The sequence below is a fragment of the Chamaea fasciata genome, unplaced genomic scaffold (assembly GCF_029207755.1).
Source record: "Chamaea fasciata isolate MVZ Bird 193981 ecotype frontalis unplaced genomic scaffold, bChaFas1.0.hap1 SCAF_18, whole genome shotgun sequence".
NCBI lineage: Eukaryota > Metazoa > Chordata > Aves > Passeriformes > Sylviidae > Chamaea > Chamaea fasciata.
Window position 1 is genome coordinate 8056628 of NW_027094103.1, and position 26658 is coordinate 8083285.

Here is a 26658-nt window from a genome sequence, read left to right on the forward strand (position 1 = left end):
AAAATTAAAAATTATTTAATTGACTGAATTTTTTCCCCTAATCGGTTTTGCATCTAAGTCTGTTGCTAATGATTCACCATAGAGGATAAAGAATTTTTGATGCCCCAAGTAGAGCATAACCTTTCATGCCAAAAGCAATTGAAGGTCAGACTACAATTTCAGTCTAATTGCCTTTTTCCCTTTTCACTGTCTCTTTCCAGTAATACACAACAATCAATACAGCATGTAATTAGATTTCATTCAATCTGCAAAGATTAAGAGAGCTTTCATCTTCTCATTATGTATTCTCACATCATGTCTTCCTACCCATGTCTTCTACACTAGAGCCCTTTGACCTGTTCTGCTATAGATGTGGAGGGATAAGTTGGGAGTATTCCCTGGATTTTGACAGATTATCATTTGTTACACATCATAATTTGATTTTGCTCTCTTTGGGAAGATTAAATGCAACAGCAATTTCCAGTGTGATCAGTGGGGTTTACATTACATATGCATTTCATGGAGGAGGCTGGAGGAAAAAGTGGACAATTCACATAATTGCAGCACAGAGGCTTAAAATGATGGAAATAGCAGGTCTTGGGTGCAGAGTACTGATTCCTGCTGACTGGGACTCCTGATTTTTAGAGTGCTCTGGAAGCCAAGTGATTGCATTTAAAATTCAGCCTGGCAATCTGCATAGGTAGAAGTTACAGTAGTGTTTTTAAAAGGGCAATTTATTCTTCATGAGCTTGGGACTGGTTGAAAATGGGTCCAAATTTCCACGTTTGAAAGTAAGGGTTGGGAACAGGCTGCAGGAGAGCCATGTGAATGTCCACATCACATGTCCACATTGTCAAAAAGAAGTTTTTACAGCTGGTAGCTCTCAGCTGAAGAGCAGTTCCTTGGCAGAGGAGAGAGGTAAAGCCACATGTGCATTGGTCACATTTAGTGTAACTGCAGCTTTGTACCCATGAAACTTCTCATACCCACATGTTTTATAACTATTTCTATTTTTTGTGTTTATGGTCTGCTGCTAACATACATCTGGCAAAATCAACACCTAAACATCTCCAGAAATATCATCTCACTTGTGGGCTCTGCTCTCAGCCGTGTGGTTTCCTTATCCTGGTGATGGGCTTCTCTTCCTGTGGCCTCATTTTGATGACATTTTTAAAGAAGTGCAAAGTTGGTTCTCATGAAGGCAGGAGGGGAAAACACTCCTTTTCTTTTCTTTCTTTTCTTTTCTTTTCTTTTCTTTTCTTTTCTTTTCTTTTCTTTTCTTTTCTTTTCTTTTCTTTTCTTTTCTTTTCTTTTCTTTTCTTTTCTTTTCTTTTCTCTTCTCTTCTCTTCTCTTCTCTTCTCTTCTCTTCTCTTCTCTTCTCTTCTCTTCTCTTCTCTTCTCTTCTCTTCTTTCTCTTCTTTCTTTTCTTTTCTTTTCTTTCCTTTCCTTTCCTTTCCTTCCTTTCCTTTCCTTTCCTTTCCTTTCCTTTCCTTTCCTTTCCTTTCCTTTCCTTTCCTTTCCTTTCCTTTTCCTTTCCTTTCCTTTCCTTTCCTTTCCTTTCCTTTCCTTTCCTTTCCTTTCCTTTCCTTTCCTTTCCTTTCCTTTCCTTTCCTTTCCTTTCCTTTCCTTTCCTTTCCTTTCCTTTCCTTTCCTTTCCTTTCCTTTCCTTTCCTTTCCTTTCCTTTCCTTTCCTTTCCTTTCCTTTCCTTTCCTTTCCTTTCCTTTCCTTTCCTTTCCTTTCCTTTCCTTTCCTTTCCTTTCCTTTCCTTTCCTTTCCTTTCCTTTCCTTTCCTTTTTTTCTTTCTTCTTTTTCAGTTAGACTGGCATTTCTTGGTTTACCACACAGTGTTTTCTACTGTGCTGGGTCATTTTCTCAAGCTTGGGTAAGTCACCACTGCTACAGGCCTGACCTTCTGTATTGCAAAGTGATGGTCAAGTCTATCAGACCAATTTCCCCATCACACTTGCTTTGGTTGTGTTAGTCTTGGTTTATGTAGCTGAGGGAACTCACAATTTGTGCTTTCAGGAAGGTCAAGGTTTTATTCCCCAAAACAACAGAAGGAAAACATAATGAGTCAATATTTGGATAGTCCCTATATAAATAAAAGGTAATATTCAAAACAGTATTACTCTGTTTAGGCACTTTAGGAAGAAAAGTTCTAGAAGTTTAGTTAAAACAGAGGGCAGCTCTCTTGCTTTTGTAAAACAGGCAAAACTGCACTCAGGTCTGCAAAATATTGGCAAATACAAAAAAATATGTCTCCATTCTGGCAGCACATCAGTGATTTGAAAGTCTTTCCCTGTACTCTGTGTTTCATACAGTGGTAACTATTTTATATGTCATGTTTCTGCTTTTTGCCTTTGTAGCAGGGAAGAAAGCTTATTTTGACAGAAGAAAAAAGTGGTAATTTTATCATTGACTCATTTGTGTGGAACTTGAATCATTTGTACCATATGAGATTAAAAGCAATGTTTACAGAGGCAGAAAGGAAACCTTTGCCTGATGTTGTTTCTGTTGCCTTTTCAGCTGTCTTCCGGTTCAGTATCCTTCCATTTCTTTGTACATTTAGCCGGAATTGGAAAAGCAAATATGGGTCTGTCATCTCCCAGAGAGGAGCTGCAGCGTGGTGGGTTGCACACCTACAGCCACTGCACAGCTTTAGAGGATTAGAAAACCTGGCTTTAACCTTGATACCCTTGACAGAGAGAGGTGGAGCTGGTTTTTGAGTTTAGGGGGTTTTATTGTTTGTTAGTTTGATGTTTTAGTAAATAAAGGCAGGTAGCAGTTAAACCAGGAGCATCATTTTAGAATGAGGTTTCAGACGCTGAATGTGTGGCACTCATCCAAGTAAACACTAAGATTTATGAAAGGAAGGAAAATAAATGAGTCACGTTTACCAAATCTGCCTTTTTGTAGTGCTCCTCTCTAACTTTACTAATGGGCACTCAGTTTCTCTTTCTCAGCATACTTGGCATACTTTTTAATTATTGTTGTTGTTTGTGGGGCTTCTCTTGGTAGTCATTACCATCATTTAGTTTAAACCAACACACTCAAGGCCAGAAAAAAAGAAAAAAGTAGAAAATAAAAAGAGCCTGTGATGTTCTGGATAAAAGGAAGGAAGAGAGTCAGTGACAGCAGAGCAGCTTCCAACCTTGTTGTAGTCCTATTGATCAAAACTGTCCTCTGAAATAAGACACCTCGAGTTCCTGAGAGTGAAAACCAGAGAGAGATCCTCCCAAGTGACCCAAAGTCATCTTCTCCTGAGAGCACAGAGCTAAACCAGCCAAATACTAATTGGATGTGTCTCCTTTTCCTAAAACTCATAGCTGTGGTGCCATGGAAATGGCTGTATCTGAAAGCTTCATAGATGGAGGAAAAACCCATTTCTAGGACAGCTGGGCAGGTGCAAACAGATTAAAAACTCTTTATACCCTAGAGTTTCTATCCTTTCAGGTGTTCTGGAACACCTAGGTTCTCCAGACAGTTTTGAAGACAAGATACACCACAAGTGGCACTTACTGGTTACTCAGCAAGTCCTATAGGAGATAAAAAGAGTATGAGGGCATTTTCTGAGCCAAAATTTCTTGACTTATGCAACAGAAGGCAGCCTAGAGCCCTAGAGGCCTCTGATTTACCTGGGGTTACTCTGAGTTTAAACACATGGTAGTGCTGCTGGGGATAAAGGCGACAACCTTGGTTCTGTTGGTTATTTCTCAGTTTGATCTGTTGGGCTTTCAAATCCTCATTTCTTGAAGTGTCATCACACTCCTGATCTGGTGTAGGTCCAGATGAAGTGAGCTGTGTGCATGTGCACATCTGTAGATGTCCAATGAAGTGGTATTTTGGAGCTGAGTTCTGCTGTCTTGTCCCTCTGGCTTGATGCTCTCCTCCCATGGTTAGGGAAAGGGTCTTGTGCTTTCTGCAGTTCTTTGCACTAACTTTTTATTTCACCTGGTTTAGCTAAGTTGGACTCCTTGCTGGGCATGGAAAGACAATCCAGCAGCACCTTTGGCGGGAAATCCAGTGGAATGGATGTTCCAGAGGAGCTTTCACACCAGTTCCCTGTCCCTCTTACTGCACTTCTCAGGCCATTTCATTTCTGAACAATTCTGTGTTTTATTTACTTGGATGACTTGTTCTGAGGGATCTTCTCACAAACCAAGGATGAGCCTGGGGCCATGAATTGTTTCTAATCCTCGTTGAGGGCAGTCTTTAGTGAAACAATGCAGCAGAAACGGGCTGGTTTTGAAAATCTCTGACAAATGGCAAAAGGCCAAATTTTTTTTGTTGGTGAGTTTTTTTTTTTTTCCTTCAAATATGTCCTTGATTAGTGTCTTTGAAGGAGAGTCCGAGGGCAGCAGCAGGGTAGAGAGCTGAGGAGACAATAGAGAGATTCTGCTTTGTCATCATGCGCAGTGTGGACGCAGAGTTCTCTTGGGGGCTGAAGAGTTGTTGAAGTAAATGAGCAAAACGTTTTCAGAGAAGGTGAGGATATAGATTTCTGAATATCTTAAGCCTTGTGTTACCTCCTATGGAGCCATTCTCTAGAAGCACTTTCACTTGCCACTGGTCTGATTTATGCTTTTAATACATGAGCTGTAATTTGCATGTCATCCTGGGAGAGTGGGCAGTGATGAAGAAAACTAAACCAAGGAAAAGGTTTTTTAAAGACCTTCTCTTTAAATAGCTTTCTGCTACTTAAAAATGGTTCTGTCAGGCAGGGATATTTGATGCCAAAGTACTACAGGAGAGTGTTACCTGTTTCACGGCATAATGTTTGGTATTCCAGTGTCTGGAATCACATTTGAATAACCCAGATTTGGTGGATGAGGATACAAAGGAACATACTTGACTTCTGGGATTCTTTAATTTGCTTCAGTCTCAACCTCCTGGGCTGCACGTTAGAGCAACAAGCCCAAGAGGCTGCTGCAACACCAGGATCTCCCTTGATGAGAGAACAGCCCCTGTGAAATGGCTCAGCACTGGCACAAGCCTTGCTCTCCCCCAGCAGGTTCCTGACACCTCGCTCCCCTGTGCAAAGCCAAGACAGACCTGTGGAAAGAAGCTGTTTGTGCAAAGGCCTGTGTTAGCTGTGGGCCACAGGGCTCACAGCACAGAGCTGCTCTCTCTGGGGTTCCCAGTGCGTAACTGGATTTTCTGCCTGGGGAGCTGTTGAGAGCCACGTCTGTGCTTGAGTCAGTAGTTATGTTTAGCTGGGAATCCAAGCCAGGTACAAAAGTGACTGTGCTTTCTAAGCAAAGTGCAGATGCTGCCAGCCCTGCTGTGCTGGAGCAGTGTGTGGGGTGGCAGACACTGCTGGCTGCACGGGGTGACTGCCTCAAGTAGGTTTTTATGTCTGCAGCAATGATTCAAATTCTCCTCAGCTCACCCATGCACTTAGTCCTGTTGAAATCAGGTGCCTAAATTAATCTTTGCTATTGATCCAGAGGCATCAGCACAGTCAGTAGTTATCAGTACAGTAACTCCAGTAGTAAATTTGGCCAAGTGAAGGTATTTTTGCCACGGGATGAAGAGATTTGGTAGTCGTGATGATGGGTGTGTAGTAAAAAGGATGAAGCTTTGCTGTGTACCTGTGCTACTTCGGTATGGTTGAGAACAGGGTCCTTCCTCCTTGAAGGGTTTGGAAGGATTCCCCTTTCTAGTAGAGATCTGGTGAATTTGAGGGTTTTTTTGCCTCTGACTCCTAATTCTGGGGGCTCTCGTTGCTTCTGTGTTTGTGCTGTTTGGCTCCAGTTTGCATTTTGCAAAAAGAAGTTCTCAGACCAGGTCAGATTAGCACTTCATCGGGGCTGTCTTGCCAGTGGTACTGCAGGATCATTTGCAAAGAAAAAGGGAGTTCATTGCATGGAATTTTGTTTCTCTTGGAAGATATCCATGAAGACAGCTGGAAAGCCCTTTCCTGCAATACTGGGGAAGTTTGCTGCTTCTTTTTTTTTTTCCCTCCAGCATTTTTGGTGGGGTGGTAGGGTTAATTGGTTGTTTTTCATTTAGATTTTTTATGCTGGTTATGTATTTTATTTGGCAACGGGGCCTTACTGCCCTTTTAGAAATTGAGTTTATTTTTTCTACAGTTCTCATATGCCTCTAGGATGAACAGCTTTTGTAAATAAAAATGTATTTTTTTGTTAGATTAACTCATTTTCAAGCAAGCCTTGTGTTGTAGCAAAGATTGGTGGTATTCTTTCCTGTGCACACTGAACTGAAGGCAGTGATAAGACTAAAAATATCCCCAATTGGAATAGCATTGTATAACCCAAAGGTTAGTTTTCCTCAGGATGAAAATTTGCAGTTGCTCTATAGATTCCTTGTAAGACAGATTTCTGGTCATGCAGCCATGTGTAAAATGAGGCTACTGATAACTGCAAAGTTCTGTATCTGCAAAACTCAGCCCCACTGGTGGCTGCCAGGAGCAGAATTCAGCTGGTGGCCCATGCTGGCACCCCGTGCTCTGGTGTGAGCTGGGGGTGAGTGCTGGCTGTGTTACCGGCACTGAACTGTGGGTGCAGAGCAGGGTCCAGGCACTGTTCACACCTCTAACAGGAGATCAGGTTTTCCAGCACGGAGCTGTTAATGCTAAACCCTGCTGAGGGATTGCAGGTGGCTCCATATACCAGATGGGAGTGGGGCATGAGGGGAGAGTGAGCTGAGCACGCTGGAGTTATTAAACAGCCTGATGCCAAGCTGCCCAGCTACTCAAAGAGTTGATGCTTTCGATTTCCACAAGCAATGAGTGGGTTTGGTGTGGAAAAATGGGTGGTTGGGTGGCTCAGGTGTGAGCCTGGGCTAGCCTTGGGTTTGGAAACCACTTGTATTTTTTGGTAGCTCTGTTAGATGCTCTGTGTGTTGCCCAGAGAATCCCCAGGACTCAGGTCTGTGCATTTAGCCTGCTGACTTTCCAAAACCATCACAGGGAGGTGGGCAGCCACATTCTCCACTGGAGCCACCTTTCTTCCAGGTGGCCAGTTGTTTCTACCACTCTTTAATGGGCTTTTGCATCTGCCAGAAGTTGCAACTTTCTCAGCAGTTAAAAAATGTCTTTTGTTTATTCACTTGCTAGTATTGCAAGGAGCAGTGAAAATGTTTTCAGGTATTAATTATGAATTTGACTTATTTATTCAATTTAGTATTTGACAAACTCACTCAACACATCCTTTATGTGTTCCTTCGGGCACAGACGTGACCATGTCAGCACCTGCACTGAACACATCACCCTCAGCTATTCCAGCTCTGAATTCACAAACCCAATAATCTTTGATTTTAGATCTGTGCCAGCCTGATGCTCCTCCTGAAATAGATCCATCTGGCTCAATGCACTTCCATTCAATAGAAAATTAATTCCGGAAGGGAAGTGCTTTTATAATGGTTGTATCCAGTGGGGTTATATGTAAAACCTTCTGTTTCCTGAAAGAGTCAGCTTGGTATGGGTCCCATATTCACAGCTATGTTCCCATTCCAGGCCCACATAACTCAAAGCCAGGCTGCAAAGAGCCCTCTCAGATGAGGTCATGGAAGGAAGAATTTCTTCTGTGATTCATTCTGAACCTGATCTGCCTAATAACTGGATTCTTTGTCTCCCTCTTTCTGTCACACATTAAAAAGTTCTCAAAGTGAGAATTTTCAGTCTTTGCACAATGAGAAGAGTGAACAAAAGATGTGCGTAAATGGAGGAGAAATATTTATGAGGGAACAAAGACATGGCCCTAACTTTGAAGCTGGGATGGAGCAGCCCAGTGTGCCAAGGGACAGGGGCTGAGTGATGCAGCCCTCAGAGAAGGAGATGATCATTGCAGAAGGATTTTTTTGCATATGTTACAGGACTACTTGTTTAGGCATATCTCAGCCTTTAATCATGCTGACAAGAAGCTGGAGCGCAAATAGAGCCTGTGGAAGAATGAGGCCAGTGTGAAATTTTCCTTTTTGCAGTTGCTTATGGTCCATGGAAGTGCTCATGGGATGAGTGAACTGGGGTCAGGGCCTGTGCCCAGCTCATGGCAGAACTGTTCTGGCCCTAAAAAGAGCTGGAGATCCTTATAGCAGAACTGTTCTGGCCCTAAAAAGAGCTGGAGATCCTTACAGCAGAACTGTTCTGGCCCTAAAAAGAGCTGGAGATCCTTATAGCAGAACTGTTCTGGCCCTAAAAAGAGCTGGAGATCCTTATAGCAGAACTGTTCTGGCCCTAAAAAGAGCTGGAGATCCTTACAGCAGAACTGTTCTGGCCCTAAAAAGAGCTGGAGATCCTTACAGCAGAACTGTTCTGGCCCTAAGAAGAGCTGGAGATCCCCATGGCACCACCACAGAGGACAGGCCAGTGTGGGAGAGCCATACCACAGTTTGACAATGCATCTTAGCATGGAGTGTTGGTAGTTATTGTGGACCACTTTCAGGAGAGAAAAGCTCTTCTATGGCTTCCTTATGGCACTGAGTAGCAAAGTCAGAACCAGGCCCAGAGGACAGGACAGCTCATGCAGGATCAGCACCAATTAGACATGACTGGGCTGAGACACACTGCGCTGTCATCAAGCAAAATGATATTTCAGGATGGAAATTCATTTTAGAAGCAGAAATCAGCGTATGATCTTCCGGTTTTGTCCCTAAGCTGGAAGGAGATGCCTCTAATCTGTTTGATGGGTGACATTGCATGCCTGTGGCTCCTCAGTGCCTCAGCATATGGTTGTGAAACTAGAAGCTGATTATTTTCAAAAGTATTTTGACAGATTCTGAGCTGACAAATTCCCTGTTAAAAAGAGAGAGGGAGGTTTTGTTTGCTCCTCTGCTCATGAGGCTTTGTGGGTTTTAGGATCATACCTTGCTTTATATTCCTTTCAGAGGTGGGGAGGGAAAAGCACTCATACTATAAACAATCAGAAGGATTAATTTTTTAATTAATTCCAGGGGAAACAGGCAGAGCTGCATGGAGTGGTGTGCCCTGCTGTCATGGTGCCTCACCTCTAAGCCTGTGTTCTCCCTTTCCAGGGGAAAAAGTGCTAATCTAGCAAGTCAGGCATTTCCATGTGAATTTTCTGTAATATGGAAAAGTAGTTTTAAATGAGATCACATGCATACCTCATTATTTCATTAGGAGTCCCCTAATCTGTGACCAAAAAACGGGCTCTTTTATCAATTACCCTGGTTCTCATCGTTGCCACTAACCCCTGACAAGAAGCAGAGTGTGTGAGCTCACAGAAACTGGAACTGGGGTCAAGAAAATATTTTAAGCTGCTGAAATACAACTCTCAGACCCAGGAGACCTGGCCTTCATTTCCAAGGGGGCTGTCCTGTGCTCTTCATCTGTGGTGACAGCTCATGTTTCTGCTCCCCTGATCCCCATCCCTTATCTGTTTCCTTAGGTTAACTTTGTGATATTGTTAATCTGTGGTGTTTATAACAGCCAGGCATCCAACAGACCTGGACACCCAGTAATTAACACGTTTAATCCTAAAAATATGTGTTTCTTTCCTTGAGCAGCTAAACTAAGAAAACTGGCTTTCTTTTGGGTTGGCATCCCACAGGTGAATTCTTGGGTGGTCTCTAACAGCTCCAAGAGGTCTCTTGTGTTTGATCTTTACCAAACCTCTTCTCCCAGTAGGAACATTTTAATGGCACTTTCTTCCCAGATGTCAGCTGCTGTGACACTCACAGAAATGCAATTTTTGGAGACCTTTGACTGTCTGCCAAGCTTTGGCTGAAGTTAGAAGCAGTCCTCGAAATCTAACAGGCAGAGTGGAGGGAGAGTATGGAAAGGGAAGCAGAATGATGGACAAATGGAGACAGTGTGATCCCACAAAATGTTTTCTCATAGCAAACCAGGCTAAAAATCATATTGGTGACAAATGGGATTTTTACTTATTTAAACACAATCATGATAATTAAGTTCTGAGCTTTTAAAGGAACCAGACTCCGATGTCCACACTGAACTTCTTTGCTTGCTCTGTTAATTTACAATATGTTAGCACAAGCATTTTTTCCTCTGCTTCTCTGCTTATTTCAGTTAATAACTACAGCAGCATGACATTTCCCTGACACTACACCAGTACTGCAGGAGAGCCTGCTTTATTTTCAGCCTGCTGAAATGGCAGACTCGGGTCCCCCTAGCCTTTCAGTGCCTTTCAGTGGTGAGTGAATAATTAAATTATGAGCAGAGCAGAGCAGTGATGCTCTGTGCTCAGCAGCGTGACGCACGTCCTGCTGCTCATCCCATCACATCCCCGTCACAGCCCAGGGCTCAGCCCTGCCTTCCTCTGGCTCCTCTTGGTGCTGGGCAGCTCTGGCTGCTCAGGAGAAACGTGGGTGTGACCTGAAGTTTAATCGTGACCGGGGAGCGCGTCTGCTTTGTGTCCTTGAGGAGTGATGAGCCCAAGCTGGAAACTCAGAACTCGAGTTCCTGAAATTCAAATTTTGGTTCATTCCAGTCTCTCCACTGAAGGATGATCTTCTCCTGGATAAAGGCGCCTTCTATCACTGTCCTCATTTCTCTCTTTACTGCGTAATTTAACACCTTATAATGTAGTCGTAAGTACAAGCCGGAGACACATCGGGGGATAGGGACATCCATTCTTTCATGGGATTTTGGCATAAAGGAAAGGAAAGCTTGAAGAAAAATTGAGTCTCTGAAAACTTGAGTTTCTTTTTACATTGCCTTGGTGAAAACCAGGTAAGCACTGTTGCAGTCAGTGGCATTAGGAAGGTAAATTGAAGAAGGTTGATCCACAACTTCAAAAACTTGGCCACTGTCTTTATATATGATCTTAATCCTGTATATGTGTGGTAATTGAAACGTGCTCTGTAGGTGGACCAAAGCAGCACATTGTTACCAAATGCATCCTATCTTTTCCAAGACAAGCCCAGGGGTGTCCTGCTGCGGGTTTGTCAGGGCCTAAATCAGCCCTAGGTCACAGTCAATTCATACAAATACCCACATGCAATGAAGCCAATCTTGTTAATAATGAATCAGTTATTATAGCAGGGCTGGGTTTTAAAGTGCCTGTAATAGTAGACTGTAGCTTTCCCGCTCCTGGAAGTCTGAGTCAATTTATCTTTATATCAACAATAAACCAGAAAGGGCAGAAATCAAAGTAAGCCATGTTTTTATTACCACTTTTAAATAAAACATTGTGCCAATATTTTTTCCCTAACATTACATCTTTATTTTCTCAAATTTATTGGCAATTGCTATTTATCTTCATTTCTCCTTTCTTTTGCAAAGCTATCTCATCCCTTGATTTGCTTCCCCCAGAGAATGTGGTACCTAATTCTTTTTATTTGTCCTTGATAAATCCCTGATTAATTGTATGTTATAAGCTATCCATGCAACATCGTGTCTTTCATTTCTAAATAGGTTTTCTTTTATGAATATAAAGAGCTAAAGCTTTCCTTTCTAGAGCCAAAAACAAATCCAGACTCAACATTTCCTTTAACAATAGCAAGGTACTTCAAAACCAAGTAAGATTCTCTGCACTGTGGACTCCTTCTATTCCTCCTTTGTGAGCAGGAGAGACTCAGAGCTTTAGTTGGGCACATCCTCTAGTAGATAGGTCTGTTACAAATGTGGCTGTCACTTCATCGCATCAATTAGGAGGACTCTGCATAATAACTGACTTCATCCATTTTAGCTTCAAATATGCCATGATTTGTTAATTTGTAAGCATTTTGGTTTAGATGCTGGATTCAGGACTGTATTTTTGTTTTTTAAAATGTGTCCCATGTTCAGTTTTGAGCTGACTTGTCCTGCTGGCAGAAAATTAAATCATACACACATTAAGAGGTTGATGGAAGGAGGCACTGCAGCCTGGCATTGACAAGCAAGCCACAGCTGTGGTGTATGTTGACATGAGATATGAAAATAAAGTGAAGGCAGGAAAGAGGAGAAAAGCAGAGATGCAAGTTCTGTCTCAACCAAATTCCCAAGCCAAGCTCCTTGAGAGGTGTCAAAGATGTGCCTGAGAAAGAAGAATGCAAAGACAGGTCAAGAAAAATACACAGATCTACAGATCTGAAATAGACAGTCTGTCAGGAAAATGAGTATGTTTTGAAACCAAGGTGCAATGATGCAAAAAAAAAAAAAAAAGAAAAAAAAAAAAAAAGAAAAAGAAGCAGTATGTCACCCTTACAGAACTTTTAAGGCAATACCACACTGAAAGGAAAGGGGCGGAATCAAGGCTCTCTCTGGCTCCTGTGAAAACCAATACCCAAATTAACTGTTTTCCAAGAGATTGGGCGGAAGTATTTGAAATCTCCCGTCCTCAATAGAAGCTGGTGTCTTCTCCCATCCATTCCCAAGGAGGAATGTCCCATGATAGGATGGAGAGGCAGCAGATAGAGACCCAGCCCTGCTCTGACAAACTCAGGGACTTTCCCAGATCCTTTCATTCTCGGATGGCCAATGGGAAGAGCAGGCGGCGACTCCTGGAGCACAGAAAGGTGAGCAGTGGATGTAGCCAGCAGGTCTGTAGTTGTTAACATTGGCTCTTTATTGTGGTTGCATTGCCAGGGGTGAGCTCAGTGACTAATTTCACAACAGTGGAAAATCGAGATCCACTTTCAAGCACGATGTGACTCTGAGCTCCAGCAGCTCCCACGTCTGGGTTTAATGCTGCCATCCTCTGCTGTGCAAAATGAGCTCAGCAACCGGGAGCTTTGCAGCCATACAAATGGCAAAGTGTTCTATATGACTTTGTTGTTGGGAAAGCTATCTGTGTGATTATGTTAGTTTAATTTAATAGCAGGCTGTTTAGGTAAATGAGCAGGGAGGCTTATGAGTGTCTGCAAATAATGTGGCGCGTGATTGCAGAATGATGCTGCAGGAGATGGGCTTGTCTGGCCCTTGTCAGGGCTTTCCAAACACCCTTGAGCAGGAGAGAAGAATCTTTCTTAACCTTGGACAAAATCCCTCGGAGGCAGAGACCCAAGGGTGAATCCTGGGCTGAAAGGCAGTAATTTGGCAAGTTGGGCAGTGTCAGATGTGGTAGAGCCTTTGATGAGTTTGGATTTTATTATCACACAATGGAGTCTAGAACAGTATGAACCTGCATAGGGCCTGAAATTAAATAGGTTTTGGTTTTTTGTTTGTTTTGGTTCTTTGTGTTTAATGATTTTTTTTTTCTTTTTGGAACCTACGCCTGTGGGATTGACTGCTGTAGTGGAGCTGGTCTGAGAATAGAGCAGTGAGGGATTTCTCATGCAGAATTGCATCAGAAGTCAAAGGGGTATTTTTAATGATTAGAGCTGTGCAGTAAGTTCTGTAGGGTCAAGGAAATGTCATTGCATTGAACAGCAGCTTTCTAGCTGTGGCTCCATCCTGGCAGACCTTGGGTCACATCTCTCTTCCTGCAGTGGTCCACTGCTGCCCTTCCCTACCTCTGATTAACACAAGCAAACTCCTTGCTTTTCAAAAGATATTTCCCTCATTTATGAAATTAAAACCCTTTAACTTGGCTGAACCAGCTTGTTCCTGAATCTAATTAAACAGCCCCAAAGTTTTAGCTCTTGCACAATGGAGCTTTTCAAGGAGAAGTCGCTCTCCCTTCCTCTAGAATGGCTCTGTTATTGTTTTAATGACCACTTCACCCAGGAGTTTTCACCTCTGTTTCCCCGGAAAAATTAAAGAAAATCTAATATATTGATAGAGATGATCCATTTCATGTGAGTCGGTGGCACTCTGACCGTGCCAGTACCAGAGAATTCATTGCTGCAGGAGCCCATTGAATCTAATATTAGTGGCTGGGCTTTTAAAAGACACTGGGTAGTTTTATGCCCTGTTTCTACCTGTCTGAGTTAAGATAATGAGGGTAATCTAAAATTATGCTCCAGGGCTTTAGTTACCTAGCTATGGGGTTCAGAAGGGAACTCTGCTTCCAGGGACTGTGCAGAGTTTAATTGGCCAAGTGCTTTATCATTTGTGTTTCATTTCCTCTGAAGCCTCAGGTATTGGCCACTGCCAGAGGACAGGTGCCAAACTGATGACACTTAGATTTTGTCTCCTTTTAATATCAGTGGGCTGCCAGGCAGATACACCAACATTTCAGCTCCTCCCCCTCAACTCCAGATTTATGCCATCACCACAGGAGTTTTCTGGCTTTCCTCCAAAGCCCTGAAGAGAAAAATACATTTTGTGTTTCACCAGCAAAAAACACAAGTCATCTGGGATTTGAAAACTTCTAGAAGAATCGTGGCATCTGTTATTCATTTAAAGATAACAAAGTAATCTTTCTCTGTCAATGATCTTTTTGATCATTGAAATGAAAATTTTTTTAAAAATCAGTCACACACATATTATTTAAAATTATGCATCTGGGGTAGGGTCTCTATTTTGTCTCTCAAAATATATAGCTCTTCTTGGCTTAAGGAGGAAATCTATTTTTTGTTTATCTCAAGTTTCTGGCAAAACTCTGGCACCTCTCTTATTATCTGTAAATTTGGGATCAGTGTCCTACCTCACAAATGAGCTTTTATCTTCATCTCCAATGGACTGTACAGCTGCTATTTCTTGGTCCTTCCAGTCGTCAATCTGTTTATCTCCTCCTGAATTATCTGTTGTAATTAGAATACATTTTCTCATCTCAAGGGGTAACCAGCTCCAAATGAGTGTTCTATAAAAGCAATTACTTTTGATATTAGATATCTGTACATAAAAACACAGTATTTCTTCCAATTAAAAAGCACTAATGAATTTTGTGTCTAGAGAGGCAGTAGCCTACGCAATGCTGCAGTTTCTGTGAAGCCAAGGAACAAAGGATTAGGCCTGGAAGAGGGCAGTGGGGTGTGTGCTGCACCACTGAATAGCAGATTCAGAGGGAACATGGCTCTTCAAGGACATCCTGTTCCTTTTTGTCCCCAGCAGGCCTTTTGTCAACACTGATGGACCAGATCCCTCTCCACGTTGTGCCAAGATGACTAACACAGTTTGTCCTGCCACGCCTGTCTTCTACACCTGGCCCTCAGTCTTTTTATGTCCTCAGATATTCCTCTCCTCTTCCTCAAAGTATTCAGTCTTGCATCTGGCATGGGGCAGAACTCCTCCCCTCTACAGACACACAACTCCCACCTTTTATCATCTCAAAATTACCTGAATGACTGGGGAGCTTTTATCACAAGCTTTTCTACAAAAAGAATCATTTCAGAAACACCTTGACCGTGTGATATTGTCTTCATGTCTTCTTTCTTCATTATCTTTCTTGCATCTGGTTCTTGTCTTTATTGGTGGGGAGTTCTTTGGGGTGGGAACTGTCTTTTTGAGCTCATGTAACGTCTGCTGCCATGGTTTCCTGAGTCTGGACTACATGCCATGGAAACTCTAAGGAAAGAACTGGTCTGGCCAAATCCTGTCCTGGTAGGACTCACCATGTAGGATTTAAGGTTTAAAGCATCAATATGGTGGGAGCAGAGTGTGTAGGATGGAATAAGGGTCAGCTTCCAGTCCAGATGCTGAGAACAGCCCTGGGCATCTTCATGGAATTTTCCATAGAATGTGTTTTGAGCACTTGACAGATATTCACATGCTGTGTCTCAGAGTGCTCTCTGCAACCTGGAAAAGTCCCTGTTTTGAAGAAGAAACATATGGCCAAGCACACAAGGGGTTGGGTATTAGTCCTCTTTGCAGATAATCTACATAATTTCCGAGGGTCCTGGTTTTACACTCTCTTCCTGACTGGCTGCTGTGTGTGGGAAAGGAGCAGCCCCCTTACAGGCAGAGCTGCCAAATCACTTCATCCCCTCACCATCATTCAGCGCTCTTCTCACAGATGGATGTCTTATAGGATTGCCTCTCCTCTGGGCATCAGAACTGAGGAACCCTGTCTCAGGCTTTCCACTGAGGTCTGGAGATGAGGTTAAGCTACAAAACCACTGCACCTCCTGATTCTAAAGCCAAAAAGTTGCATTTCAAATCCTTCACCTTCACAAGTTGCTGTACTTCTTTCCTTTTCAAGGCGTCAGTTGCAGGATGCTGTTTGTCTTCTCGTTGATATATCTGCAGAGATACTTGGGGCTGATACCAGGCGCCAGGGAACATAAACTTTTCAAGCAAGGATGCAGCAAACTTGACTACAACTATAAAAAAATAAGACTGCGTTTTGGGTTTCAGATTAATGGAAGTGCTGGAGTCACTTAAATTAGATGGGGTTTTGTTTGTTGCTCTCCAATTTCCAAAAGTTGGAGCTTGTATCCCTGTGGGATGTGATTTGCTGGATGTTGCTGTATGTAAAAAAAAATCTTCTCCACATTCAGCATTCCTTCTAGCTCAGAAAGTGAGCACCTTTTGATATGGACAAAATTCAGATCAGTTCTCTGGGCAGTAAATCTTACATATTATGTAGGCTTGCTTCAGGGTCATGGTGGGAGAAACTGATTTGGGATATGGAGAGTTGGGATATGTAGAAATTAAGGGCCAGGTTCTGTTTAACATTTAGATTGAATCATGAGCTAGACACCAGCAACTCCCTATGCTGCATGCCGCTGTTTGCAAAGTTGGCTGAAACACTGTCAAATAGTGAAATAGTTTCAAATAAGGCTTCTTTTCCCCTGCATATTGTTGATCGTCGTGCTTGCAACAGAAAAATGCTTTTGCTTTTTGAGGTTTAGTATTGGTGCAGCGAGCTGCTGATGCATTCACTGAATTGATGCCTGTGGGGCTGTGCTGGGTGTGTGTGAGAGACAAGGGGCTGTGAGCCTTTCTCTGGTGTGAGCGTGTTCCTTTAGAAATTACCAGGTAATAGTTATTTTTAGGGATCACTAAAATGAAGTTATGAACAGCTGGTGAGCTGAGACCTTTAGCAATACGAACGGCTCACTCGTATTGCACTTTTCCTCCTCCTCCTCCAACCAGCTGCTTTCCTTGTGCATCTGCTTCACTCTGACATGTAGCTCCTGAAGGATGAAGATCAATGCTTCACTCCATGCCTCCAGATATGCCATTCATTGGGGCTGTAACCTTCAGCTGAAATTTCTACCTGCAACAGAACCAGATTACAAAATTAGCACAATACAGCAATTCAAGGTGGAAGCATTAGGACTGATTCAATAGCTGCAATTGCTCTAATTCCTGCCTCTAAACAGGTGGGTTTATGTAAAAATAGCTTGAAAAGACATTGTGAGCTGAGTCTTGTTTAAGCTGTTGCTGAACCTGTTTCAGAATCTCTGAACCCTTTTCTTTTCTTTGCAAAGCTGTGACTGGAAATGCTAAAAGTCAGCTTTGTCAATCTATGTGGAGTTGCTATTGTCCCTGATTCTTTTTTTTTTTTTTTTGTTAAGCCAAGATCCAAAGATTTTTATTGCCATACATGGTATGAAGTGATATTTTCAGCTGAGAAATAATAATTGGAAAAGGAAGGAAACAACAACTCTTTTGCTGATGAGTTTTATGTTTTCTGTTTAAGAGAGAAGTGTTTCAGGAGTCACAGGTAGAATTTCTGGGTGACTATGTCAAGTTTTTTGACCTATGCCAGGTTTTTTAGAAGGAAATGTTTTATCACCTCCTTTTAACGTGCTGGAAACTGAAATCCTTTTCTACAGCTATTTAAATGTGCAGATGATCCAAGTGTAGATAAAGCTCAGAGGTCTGGCTTTGGAGTCCTTTTCAAGCTGGGGCTGAGATAGGCCAGCAAGGGCATTTTGGAGATTTTGCAGCAGTTCTTTCAGTGTTCTGACATTCTATTATTATTTTAAATCGCTTATTTTTATTTTGATTTGTCAGAATTTAAATTTTGTCTGGGAACTTTGGCTGAACCTGATTTACAGCCTCCTGTAATTGTGTTGCAAATAGGAAAAAATGATAGTAAAATAATCACAGCCATAATCTGATCTAGCTTTGGCCATAGTTTGTCATATAAATCTCCTTAGTACTTTTCCCATTGTGACAGGGTTTATGATGAAAAATAGAAGATCTCTTTTCTTCCTAGAAAATGATGCATCCTGTGGAGTAATTAATCTGGTTAAGGAACTAAGGCTGGTTTGTTCTGCTCTCCATTCTCCCAACAATTTCTGTCCTACACAGAAATCTCTGCAGTGAGAGCAGTAAATTTGAAGTGAATGACAGACACTAATTATTTGTGACCTCATTGTCATCTGCAGCATGGAACAGTCTATGACCATTCCCAGTGTATCAGCTGCAGATATTTTTAGTCCAGAAAATTTAAAGAAAGGACAGCTTTAAAAACAGCTGCCCACTGGGCACCCCCTTTCTGCACATCCCCATTTCAGCCCCATGATCTCAATGCTTGTCTCTGGCTGTGTGCCTTGCCCTCACTGGCTTCTTATGCCATGAAAAAATCTGTGAGTTAGGATTGCAGGTGAGTAACCCAGAGATAAGAGAATTCCTTCACGAAGATCTGAACTGCCCTCCCCAAATGTGACTTGGAGAAGCCACTCCCATGTTTGTATTGCCATTGTGTTTGTTGCTACCAAATGCTGACAGTCTCTTTCATTCTTTTTAATTGTTTGGTTGAAATAATGACATTTCCCTCTTGAAAAAGTTTTGATTTGAAAAATGTTCAGCAGGTCAAACTCTAATTGCTTTTCTTGGTGTCGTAAATGATTTGAGGGAGAGTCACACATTCCTGTATGGTGTTCCCAGGATTATTATAAATAACTTTGTCACTTGTAATGACTTCTTGATAGCAAGCCTTTTGGAAAGGAAAGCTTTGACATTAAACACAGGATATTTGAGGAGTTTATTTATGAGGATTCAGCACCAAATTAAATGCCTGTTGCCATGGAAGAGGTTCTTGGCAATGGGATCATATGGGCATGTTTTAAGTTGGTTTAGTTTTGTTTTACTTTTATTTTTGAGTTGACCAGTGAACGAAACCTGTACATGCACTGTAGACTGGCTGACTTCTCAGCACGTGCTGGGTGTCCAAACTTTCTGTTGCTGTGAGCTGTACAGACCTGAGTGTCTTACATATTTCATTTGTCAGATGTGAAGTGCAGAGGAAATCTGGAGTGATTCCCACGTGTAGTGTCAGCTCCATTAAAATAGTTTTAGCACATCTTTGTGGCAACAGGCTGGGTAGGGTGTGTACTTGAGTCCAAATGACCCATCTGTTGACTCAGGCAGTGAAATCAGATTTATCTTGTATTTCCTACCCAGCAGAAGCTGGTGACCAGTCCGTAGCCATGTCCGCCACACAGGAACCAAACCCTGACCAGAGCTGCAGTGGCCTTGGAGTCACAGATACCAGAACTGGCATTAATGTGGAGTTAAACTGGTCCACCCACACGTGGTAGAAATTCAACATCTCTCCCTTAAAATGAGTGAACCTTTAATGGGCTACATGGGGAAACCCTCCAGTTCTAATGGGGAAAATTTTTCTTAATTATCTTAACAATAATTAGACATTTTGGGAAAAGAAGGAATAGTGAAAGCTGCTAATTGATTGTTTATAGTTTGCTCATTATGCACAGATACTACAAGATATGTTGATTTGGACTTTGGTTTGAAAAGCTGAGGATAATTTCCACAGAGCCATGAGGGTTTATGAGCAGAGCTTCCTGGGAGTTTTCAGCTCTCATTTATCTGAAAACATTTTGTGGTCACAGAAGAGGTTCCATCCATATCCTTTATATTAATAATTTGTTTTATTTTTATCTGTTTCATTTAGGTCTGGCAAAGCCCATGGGATTAGTTGAAGGTCCAGGAGGCTTGGGCCAGGGGGGAATGGCTGCTACCCTGAGAGATGATAGCCATGAATCAGAGACTAAGTATGAAGAATATGGTTACAATGCCCAACTCAGTGACAGGATATCACTGGACAGGTCCATCCCTGACTACAGACCAAAAAAGTAAGTTGAATTCTGCATTATTATTTGGAGTAAGGGATTGATTGTTGTTCTGCTGGCCCATTCTTCTCTTCACATCCCTTTCTGGTTGGAACATGACAGCAGTTACTTGTACAGATAGCCCTGAGCTGAGTGAAAATGAGATAGACTGACTGCCATCTCAAGCATGAAGTGGCATATTAAATGCATAGCTAATTCTGTTAGTAGTACATTAATATGCACATTCAAGGCCTTAGATCAAGAATTACATCAGGTTATCAGTACATTTTGGGTTTGGTTCATTTAGAAAAAGCCTTCAAGGTGACAGATTTAGTCTGTGCTCCTTGTAGTCACATGCAGTGGGAGGGGGGCAGTGCAACGAACACTTTGTAGTCACTGGTCCCTTAAAAATAACCCTGGCTTATCAAATCAATTGTCTTTAATTGCATTTGATATTCTTAGAATTGTTTAGTCAGGGTTTGCAGTGTGCTGAAACATGGACTAAGTGCAATCCATCGGGGTCCTGTAATTGCAGTAAGATTTTTTTTGTGTGTTTGGAATGTGTGTCTATTTTTATTCCAGTGTTTATAGTCTTCACACGGCTGTGCTGTGCTTGACATTGCAATTACATGTTTATTATTTGCTCTGATTTATTATATTTTGTATTAAATAACTTTCAAATCTTTCATATTTATGGAGTTATATATTTTCCAGATGAGACATCCGCACCGTCATCCCATGAATGACAATCAGTAATGTCTTAATGCGGAGGAGATCAGCAACAATGCCTAGTTGCTCTCAGGAGACAGAATTGAAAAGAATACTTAATTAATTTCTAATAATAATCTTCTGTTTTAAAAGACCCACTGGGGCTCCTAGGCAGAACTGAAAGTTAAATAAAAAAAGTATCTTATTAAGTGGTGAAAAAAGTTTAGCCAAGCTAAACAGCTGTGCTCTGTGAGTAGATTGCAATTGAATTAGGATTTTAGGCAGTTCAAGCTGCCAAAAACAAAACTTCAGCTTAACTACAAATTTCATTAGCTGTGTTATATATTAAACTGATCTCAGAGGTATTGACTCAGCGTTTGTTTTCTCAAACCCTTGCTACAGAAAAGAAAACTCAGGTAACAGAAGTGGCAAAGAGAAAGCAATCGACTGCCTCAATACCACGTTTGATGCAAGTACACTGACTTGTTCAATGGTCTCATCTCTCCTCTCTTGATGTATCATAAAAATCCATCGTGGAATTATGCTGGGGAAAAAAGGAGTCTGTAGCTATGCAAATATTGGAGTTGTGCATCAGATCTGGCCCAGAGACCCTAAAGTCAAAGTGAAGTTTCCCAAATGAAGGTTGGTGAGGTTTGACCTGGCTGTTATTCGCTGCTGTGCTCAGGGGGATGAGGATAAATGAGATGTGTTCTGCTAGGAAATGCAAAGGCAAAGGCTGCAGAGCTCAAATCCAGCTCAGCAGCTATCAGAGGCATGAGACCATTTGCAATGCACTCATGTTTCATTTCGTATTATGCTCTCCCACAGTTTCACTTAGGAGCTCTGATGAGTCATTCATATGAGCTTTTTGACGTTCTCATTGTGGGTATCTCATCAGGCCATGCTACATGATTAAATATCTGTGTTATTGGGAGAACTGCCTTCCTCGTCATGTTTTGACACTTCTGAGGTGGTTCTAGTTAGATCTAGATATTGCAATTGATGCACTTGCCTCTAGATGCTTGTGAGTCACAGGAAAACCCTTCAGACTGAATTTGCTATGGAAAATGAGTGGAAGTGGAGAAAGTAGAATGTCTTTGTATAAGAAGACTTTTGCCCCCTTAAAAGGTTTGAGAGCAGCCCTGAGGAGGGGATGTGTGTGTGTTGGTTGAGATGGAGCTCCACATGGCCCAGTGCACTCAGAGCCCAGAAAGGCAAACGTGTCCTGGGCTCATCCCTCACCACGGGCAGCAGGGAAGGAAGGGGATTCTGCCCCTCTGCTTCGCTCTTGTGACACCCCACCTGGAGCTGCATCTAGTCCTGCAGCCCCCAGCATAAAAAGGGCACATATCAAAGCTGAGCTTGACAGTTTGATTTAGACACTCTGCTTTAATTATGTCTTGGAGAGAACTAAACCTCCAGAAGCTTAAGACAGGTTTTGCAGTACCACTCTTGTCCAACTTACCTGTGTGCTGACTTGCCCAGTGGTCTCATCTCTCCATCTCTCACTTCTCAGTTTCCTTGTGATTTATATTCATGTCACTCCCAGGACTGTTCATTTTTTAAAAGAGAGGGCTTTTCATTTTTAAATTGAGAAGCAAGGTAGAATCAATGTCCAAGGCCATGTACAAAGTCCATGGCTAGCCCGTCAATAAAAACACTTATCTGAATTTGCCTTCCCAAAGTATTAAACTCTGCTTTCTCCCCATTCTGGCCTCGATTTAAAGCATTCAATCTATGTATTTGCACGCACCAGTAGGTATTAAAGATATGAACTGGTAGAATTTATACTCAAGTCTGCGTTGCATAGACACAATTTATGAAAGTAAACGTGATTTCAGTAGGCAAACTTGGGACTTCCAAGCTTGATGAGAAATATTGTATTCATTTGAACTCCCCTCTTACTGTTGTCCACTCTCATGCTGATAGAATAAGCCTTCTGTTCCACCTACAAGCATAGGTTCATAAACATTTGGCAGTTTAATTGCTTTTCAGGAGGTATTTTCATCCCCATGCCGCAAATTAAAAAATACGTTGCACTACAGAGGTGCACAGTCAGCCAGCAGGACCATGAAGGCTCCTAAATTGGAGTCACCTCCCTGTCCTTCCACTGCAGCAAAGTCTCAAGCCGGGGTGGGTACTCCTGCCCTCAAGATGCTTTTCTCACATTTTGTTCTGCTTTCCTACCTGCTGCTGCCACTGCAGATACTTCTTTTAGCTCAGAAATCTTTTCTTTAGGATAAGAATTTCTGTTGGTACAGGAGACGAGAGCAAATTTTGTGCATGTTGTGTTTGTGTGCCAAACAGAGGCAATGGCATTAAACTGCTTGCTTGTGGTTACAATCATATAATAATTACAAAATCACAGTTTGATTCTAGTATGGTACAATAACATATCTCAGCTTTTTCTTCTCAATATCAGAGATTTTTAAATATCCATCAGAGATGTAATATAGTATTTGAAGTTTTTCAAGGGGTATACCACTGTGGAAAATATCTTGTGGAGAGCTCAGAATTTTTGATGTCCTGATTTTTCTTCGCAGCAGTTAAGTATTAGCAGGACTCCTCACTAACACATCTTATTTCCTCCATGAAATGGAAGAAAGAGAAGCTTTTCTTGCAAGGAATAGGTTATTTTTGTTTTACAAGCACACAGCTAAGCTAGAGCTTGTTTCTGGGGTTCTCTGGGAAAGGTGTTATTTGATGGTGGAGTGTTATTGGAGTAATTTTCATACATGTTCTTCCATATATAAAATGAGTATTGTGATTGAAAAAGCTGAGCACTGAGTGAAAATAATCTACTGATGCCAATGAACCTTGTGTGTTGGGAAGCATAGGAACATGTATTTGTGTCACTTATCCCTCCCCATATGTGTTGGTGTAAATAGTCCTGAAATCTGCCCCTGGGAATGCTGTAAACCCTGCTGGGCTCTGTCCATGCCTTTCTTTGGAAAATGTCAAAGGGACAATGTTTGACTGAATAGTCAAAACCAGACCTGGAGCAACAGAGGCGAGATTTTGGTGGGGATTCTGCCCTTCCCAGGGTCAGCCACCTAAACTCCTGCAGGCACTGGGCAGAGGAGAAAAGGTTTCTCTGGGTGGCTGCAACAGGCTGGCAGAATTCATCCTCCTGCCCTTTTTGGGGGAATAACAGCCTCCACTGCTGCCAGTTCTAGCACAAAATATCAGCCCCTGCTCGAGTAACAAAGCATCAGGCTCAATCCTTCCCAGTCATGCATGAAGGCAGAGGTGCTAAAGCCCCACGTGACAGTAGATTATGACTTTATCGAAGTTACAGAAAGTAGAAAAACTTACCCAAACCAAAACCTTAGGGAATGTCATTCAAAGACAGGGGTAGAGGCCCCGGAATGTACAAAAGCTGTTTGTTTTACAGTGTAGCATGCTGGAAAATTGGGAAGTGTCAGCTAACCAGATGCTTTCAAACATAAGCATTGTCTCTCAGGATAAGATCAATTCCCCTGTTCTTTTTGATGCACACGCTGCATAGCAAGGGGTTGAATTGAACAGGTGCTCCACCTGTAAATCCAGCATTTGCTAACTTTCCATCACTTGACTTTGCAACTTAAATAACTTCAGGGGTTCCTTTACATGCAGGACACATCCACACACGCAGACACACACACTCAGGCACTTGTCAAAACCACTTGCTGTCATGCATTATGCATACTTTTGAGAAAAGTTAATATGATCCTGCAGCTTCCATAATGGCTAAATTAGCTTTTACACAAAATTGTCGCTGCTTGGTGAGGATCTTTAATTTAACCGATCTTTTTTTGTGCAACTGGATGCCGAGTGCATTGTGGCAGTTCAGTGATAATAATGATATTAATGTATGGATTCAGTCTGCTGACTCTATCAGCTAAAGAAGATATTTCTTTGTGTTACGGTCATGGACGTTAGTATTGAGAAAATTCAGCCCTAAAGAGCAAACTTATTAATGCCGTGGCAACTTTAGCCATAAAACACAGAGAAATCTGGGTCTCAAGGAAATTGCTTTCGTTTATTCAGTTCTTTTATGGAGGCAAGCGTTTTTGTGGTTTGCCATAGACATTTCACAATAGCAAAAGAATTGCATCTCTAGGGCTGTGGAGTGTAATTAATGGTTCAATCCACTCCATACCTAAGGAAAAGCTTTTTTAATTACCTATCAAAAAGAATTCTGGAATTGATCAAATAGTGCTACCAAGGGGGCAGGCTCGGTAAATAGACCTCTGATTTGTTCATTCAAAGGTTTAATAACAGCAGCTCGAGTGGGGCCAGCAGAGAGAGCAGCCCTGCTGTCAGGGATGGTGCTCAGTGACCAGTGAGCTGCAGCTGCCTGCGAAGGCACAACCGTCATCTTAACTTTGGTTAAAGTTTTCTTCTGGTGGCAGGTCTCTGTGGAGCCCCTGTGACATTGCAGCCATCAGTCAGCAGCTCTCTGGAGCCCCATCATCGGTGTGTTTGCAGTTTCTCAGTGCTGGGAGGAGGGTCAGTGGCTGGATGGTCCCTGCCCTCCCCTCCTCTGCTGGGCATTGCTGCAGGAGCAGGGCACCAAGGCAGATGGCTTTCAGAGAGCATCAGCTTTTGCATCAGTGCATTGGAGGAGGCTGGGTCCGGGATTATTTGGTTTTTCCCCACCTCTGCTGCTTGCTCTGCCTCGTGACCCGTTTTTCAGATCCTCTGGGGACGCTGTGTGTTCTTCGAGCCACTTAGAGAAATGACACAAGAAACTCCAAATTAAAACAGACCCTTAGGATTCTTTCCAGGTTAACCAGAGTGCAATGTAATGGGCCTCTTCGCAAGGAATATTTGAAGTGGAACAGATCCAGAGCTTTCCAGGAATCAGAATTTCTGATTAGCAGAAAATGACAAGTGAAAAAAAAATCGCCTAAAAATATTTTACGTTAGGCTGAACATCTTCTGTGAAATGTCTGTTTAAACAAAGTGTTTAAACCAGTGAAACCTTTAGTTTCCCATTTAAAAAATCATTCTTGAAATGATGAATTTTCCATTACTAGCTTCCACCAATACTTTCAGATTAAATATCAGGTCACAGTAAAATGAAACAGTTGAAATTAAGCATTTCATTTTTTTAACAATCAAAGTATAGGCATGATACTTTGATTTCAGTTAGGCTTATTTTTTATAGGGAAGCATTTGACTTTTTTTTTGCACCCACTCTCAATCAATCCAAACAACCATGCTAAAATTCTGAAAAATCCCCTTTTTTGGCCTCTCTGAACATATGACGTAAATTGAAGCAGAGAGAAGGAAAAACAGAGAGAGAAAATGGAGCAGACAGAATTACCTCTGGGCAACAGATTAAGATTGTTTATTGGAGGGAAATTCAGTAAGAGATGAAACTAAGTGAAGTGTTTTAATTAGATCCCAAATCAATGTCCAGATGTGGATTTTGAGCAGGGCCAAGGCGAGGGGTGTAGACATGTGCTCTGGGAGTTGATGTAGCTGTTGCCCAGCTTTGCCAAGTTACATGGGCTGGGCATTTTCCTGGGGCTGTGAATCTTCTACAAACAGCACCTTTGCATGCGCATTAACTGTGTGAACAACTGCAGATACAGCCCCAGAGAGATGCAGCCAAGTTCCAGCTGACTTTTGCCTTGCCCAGGAGCAGGAGGAACTGCTGTGGGCTGAGTAAATCCTTGTGCTGCTTCCTCTGCGGTGAGCTGCGCTCTGACCAGCTCCTCCTCAGCATTTGGTGTTGTAGTTCTGACTCAGATCATTTGGGATCCCAGCTGACAACCTAAATTCACTCATACTGCTACCCCTGGGCCAGCTGTACTTATTTGTGTGTCCCTGTGTACCCCACAGGCTCGTCACTGCATTTTGGGAAATGTTTCTTGTTTGACTGTAAGGGGCTCAGACTGGAACTGTGCAAAGCCCTCAGTGGAGAGGGGAAAAAATCACCTGTTTCTTTGGCTGGGCAAGAAAACTCTGAGGAAGTCACAAGTACTGCCAGCACCAACAGCCCAGTGCTCTGTGTCAGCACAGTCCCTCTGTAGCTGTCACTGAGCCCTGGAGTCGTGACCTGACCCTGTTTATGGAGGTACTTGAGGTCTTCTCCCAGCCTCTGCTGGAGCTTTGCTCACCTTGCACAAATAATGATTGATTAGGTGGGATGTGGGCTCAAAGCTTGGTCTCCCAAATCCCAGGTCACCTTTAGGCCTTTGTCTATTTC

At 42.3% G+C, this 26658-nt stretch overlaps 1 protein-coding gene across 2 annotated transcripts in view; it reads left to right on the forward strand.

Moving 5' to 3' along the window:
* GALNT9 (polypeptide N-acetylgalactosaminyltransferase 9) overlaps nucleotides 1-26658 on the forward strand; it is a 128350-nt gene that overhangs the window by 6751 nt on the left and 94941 nt on the right. For both annotated transcript variants that reach the window (XM_066199744.1, XM_066199742.1), the window contains one exon: nucleotides 19595-19775. In XM_066199744.1, the coding sequence (XP_066055841.1) occupies nucleotides 19595-19775 (181 nt within the window). The remainder of the gene's footprint in view (nucleotides 1-19594; nucleotides 19776-26658) is intronic.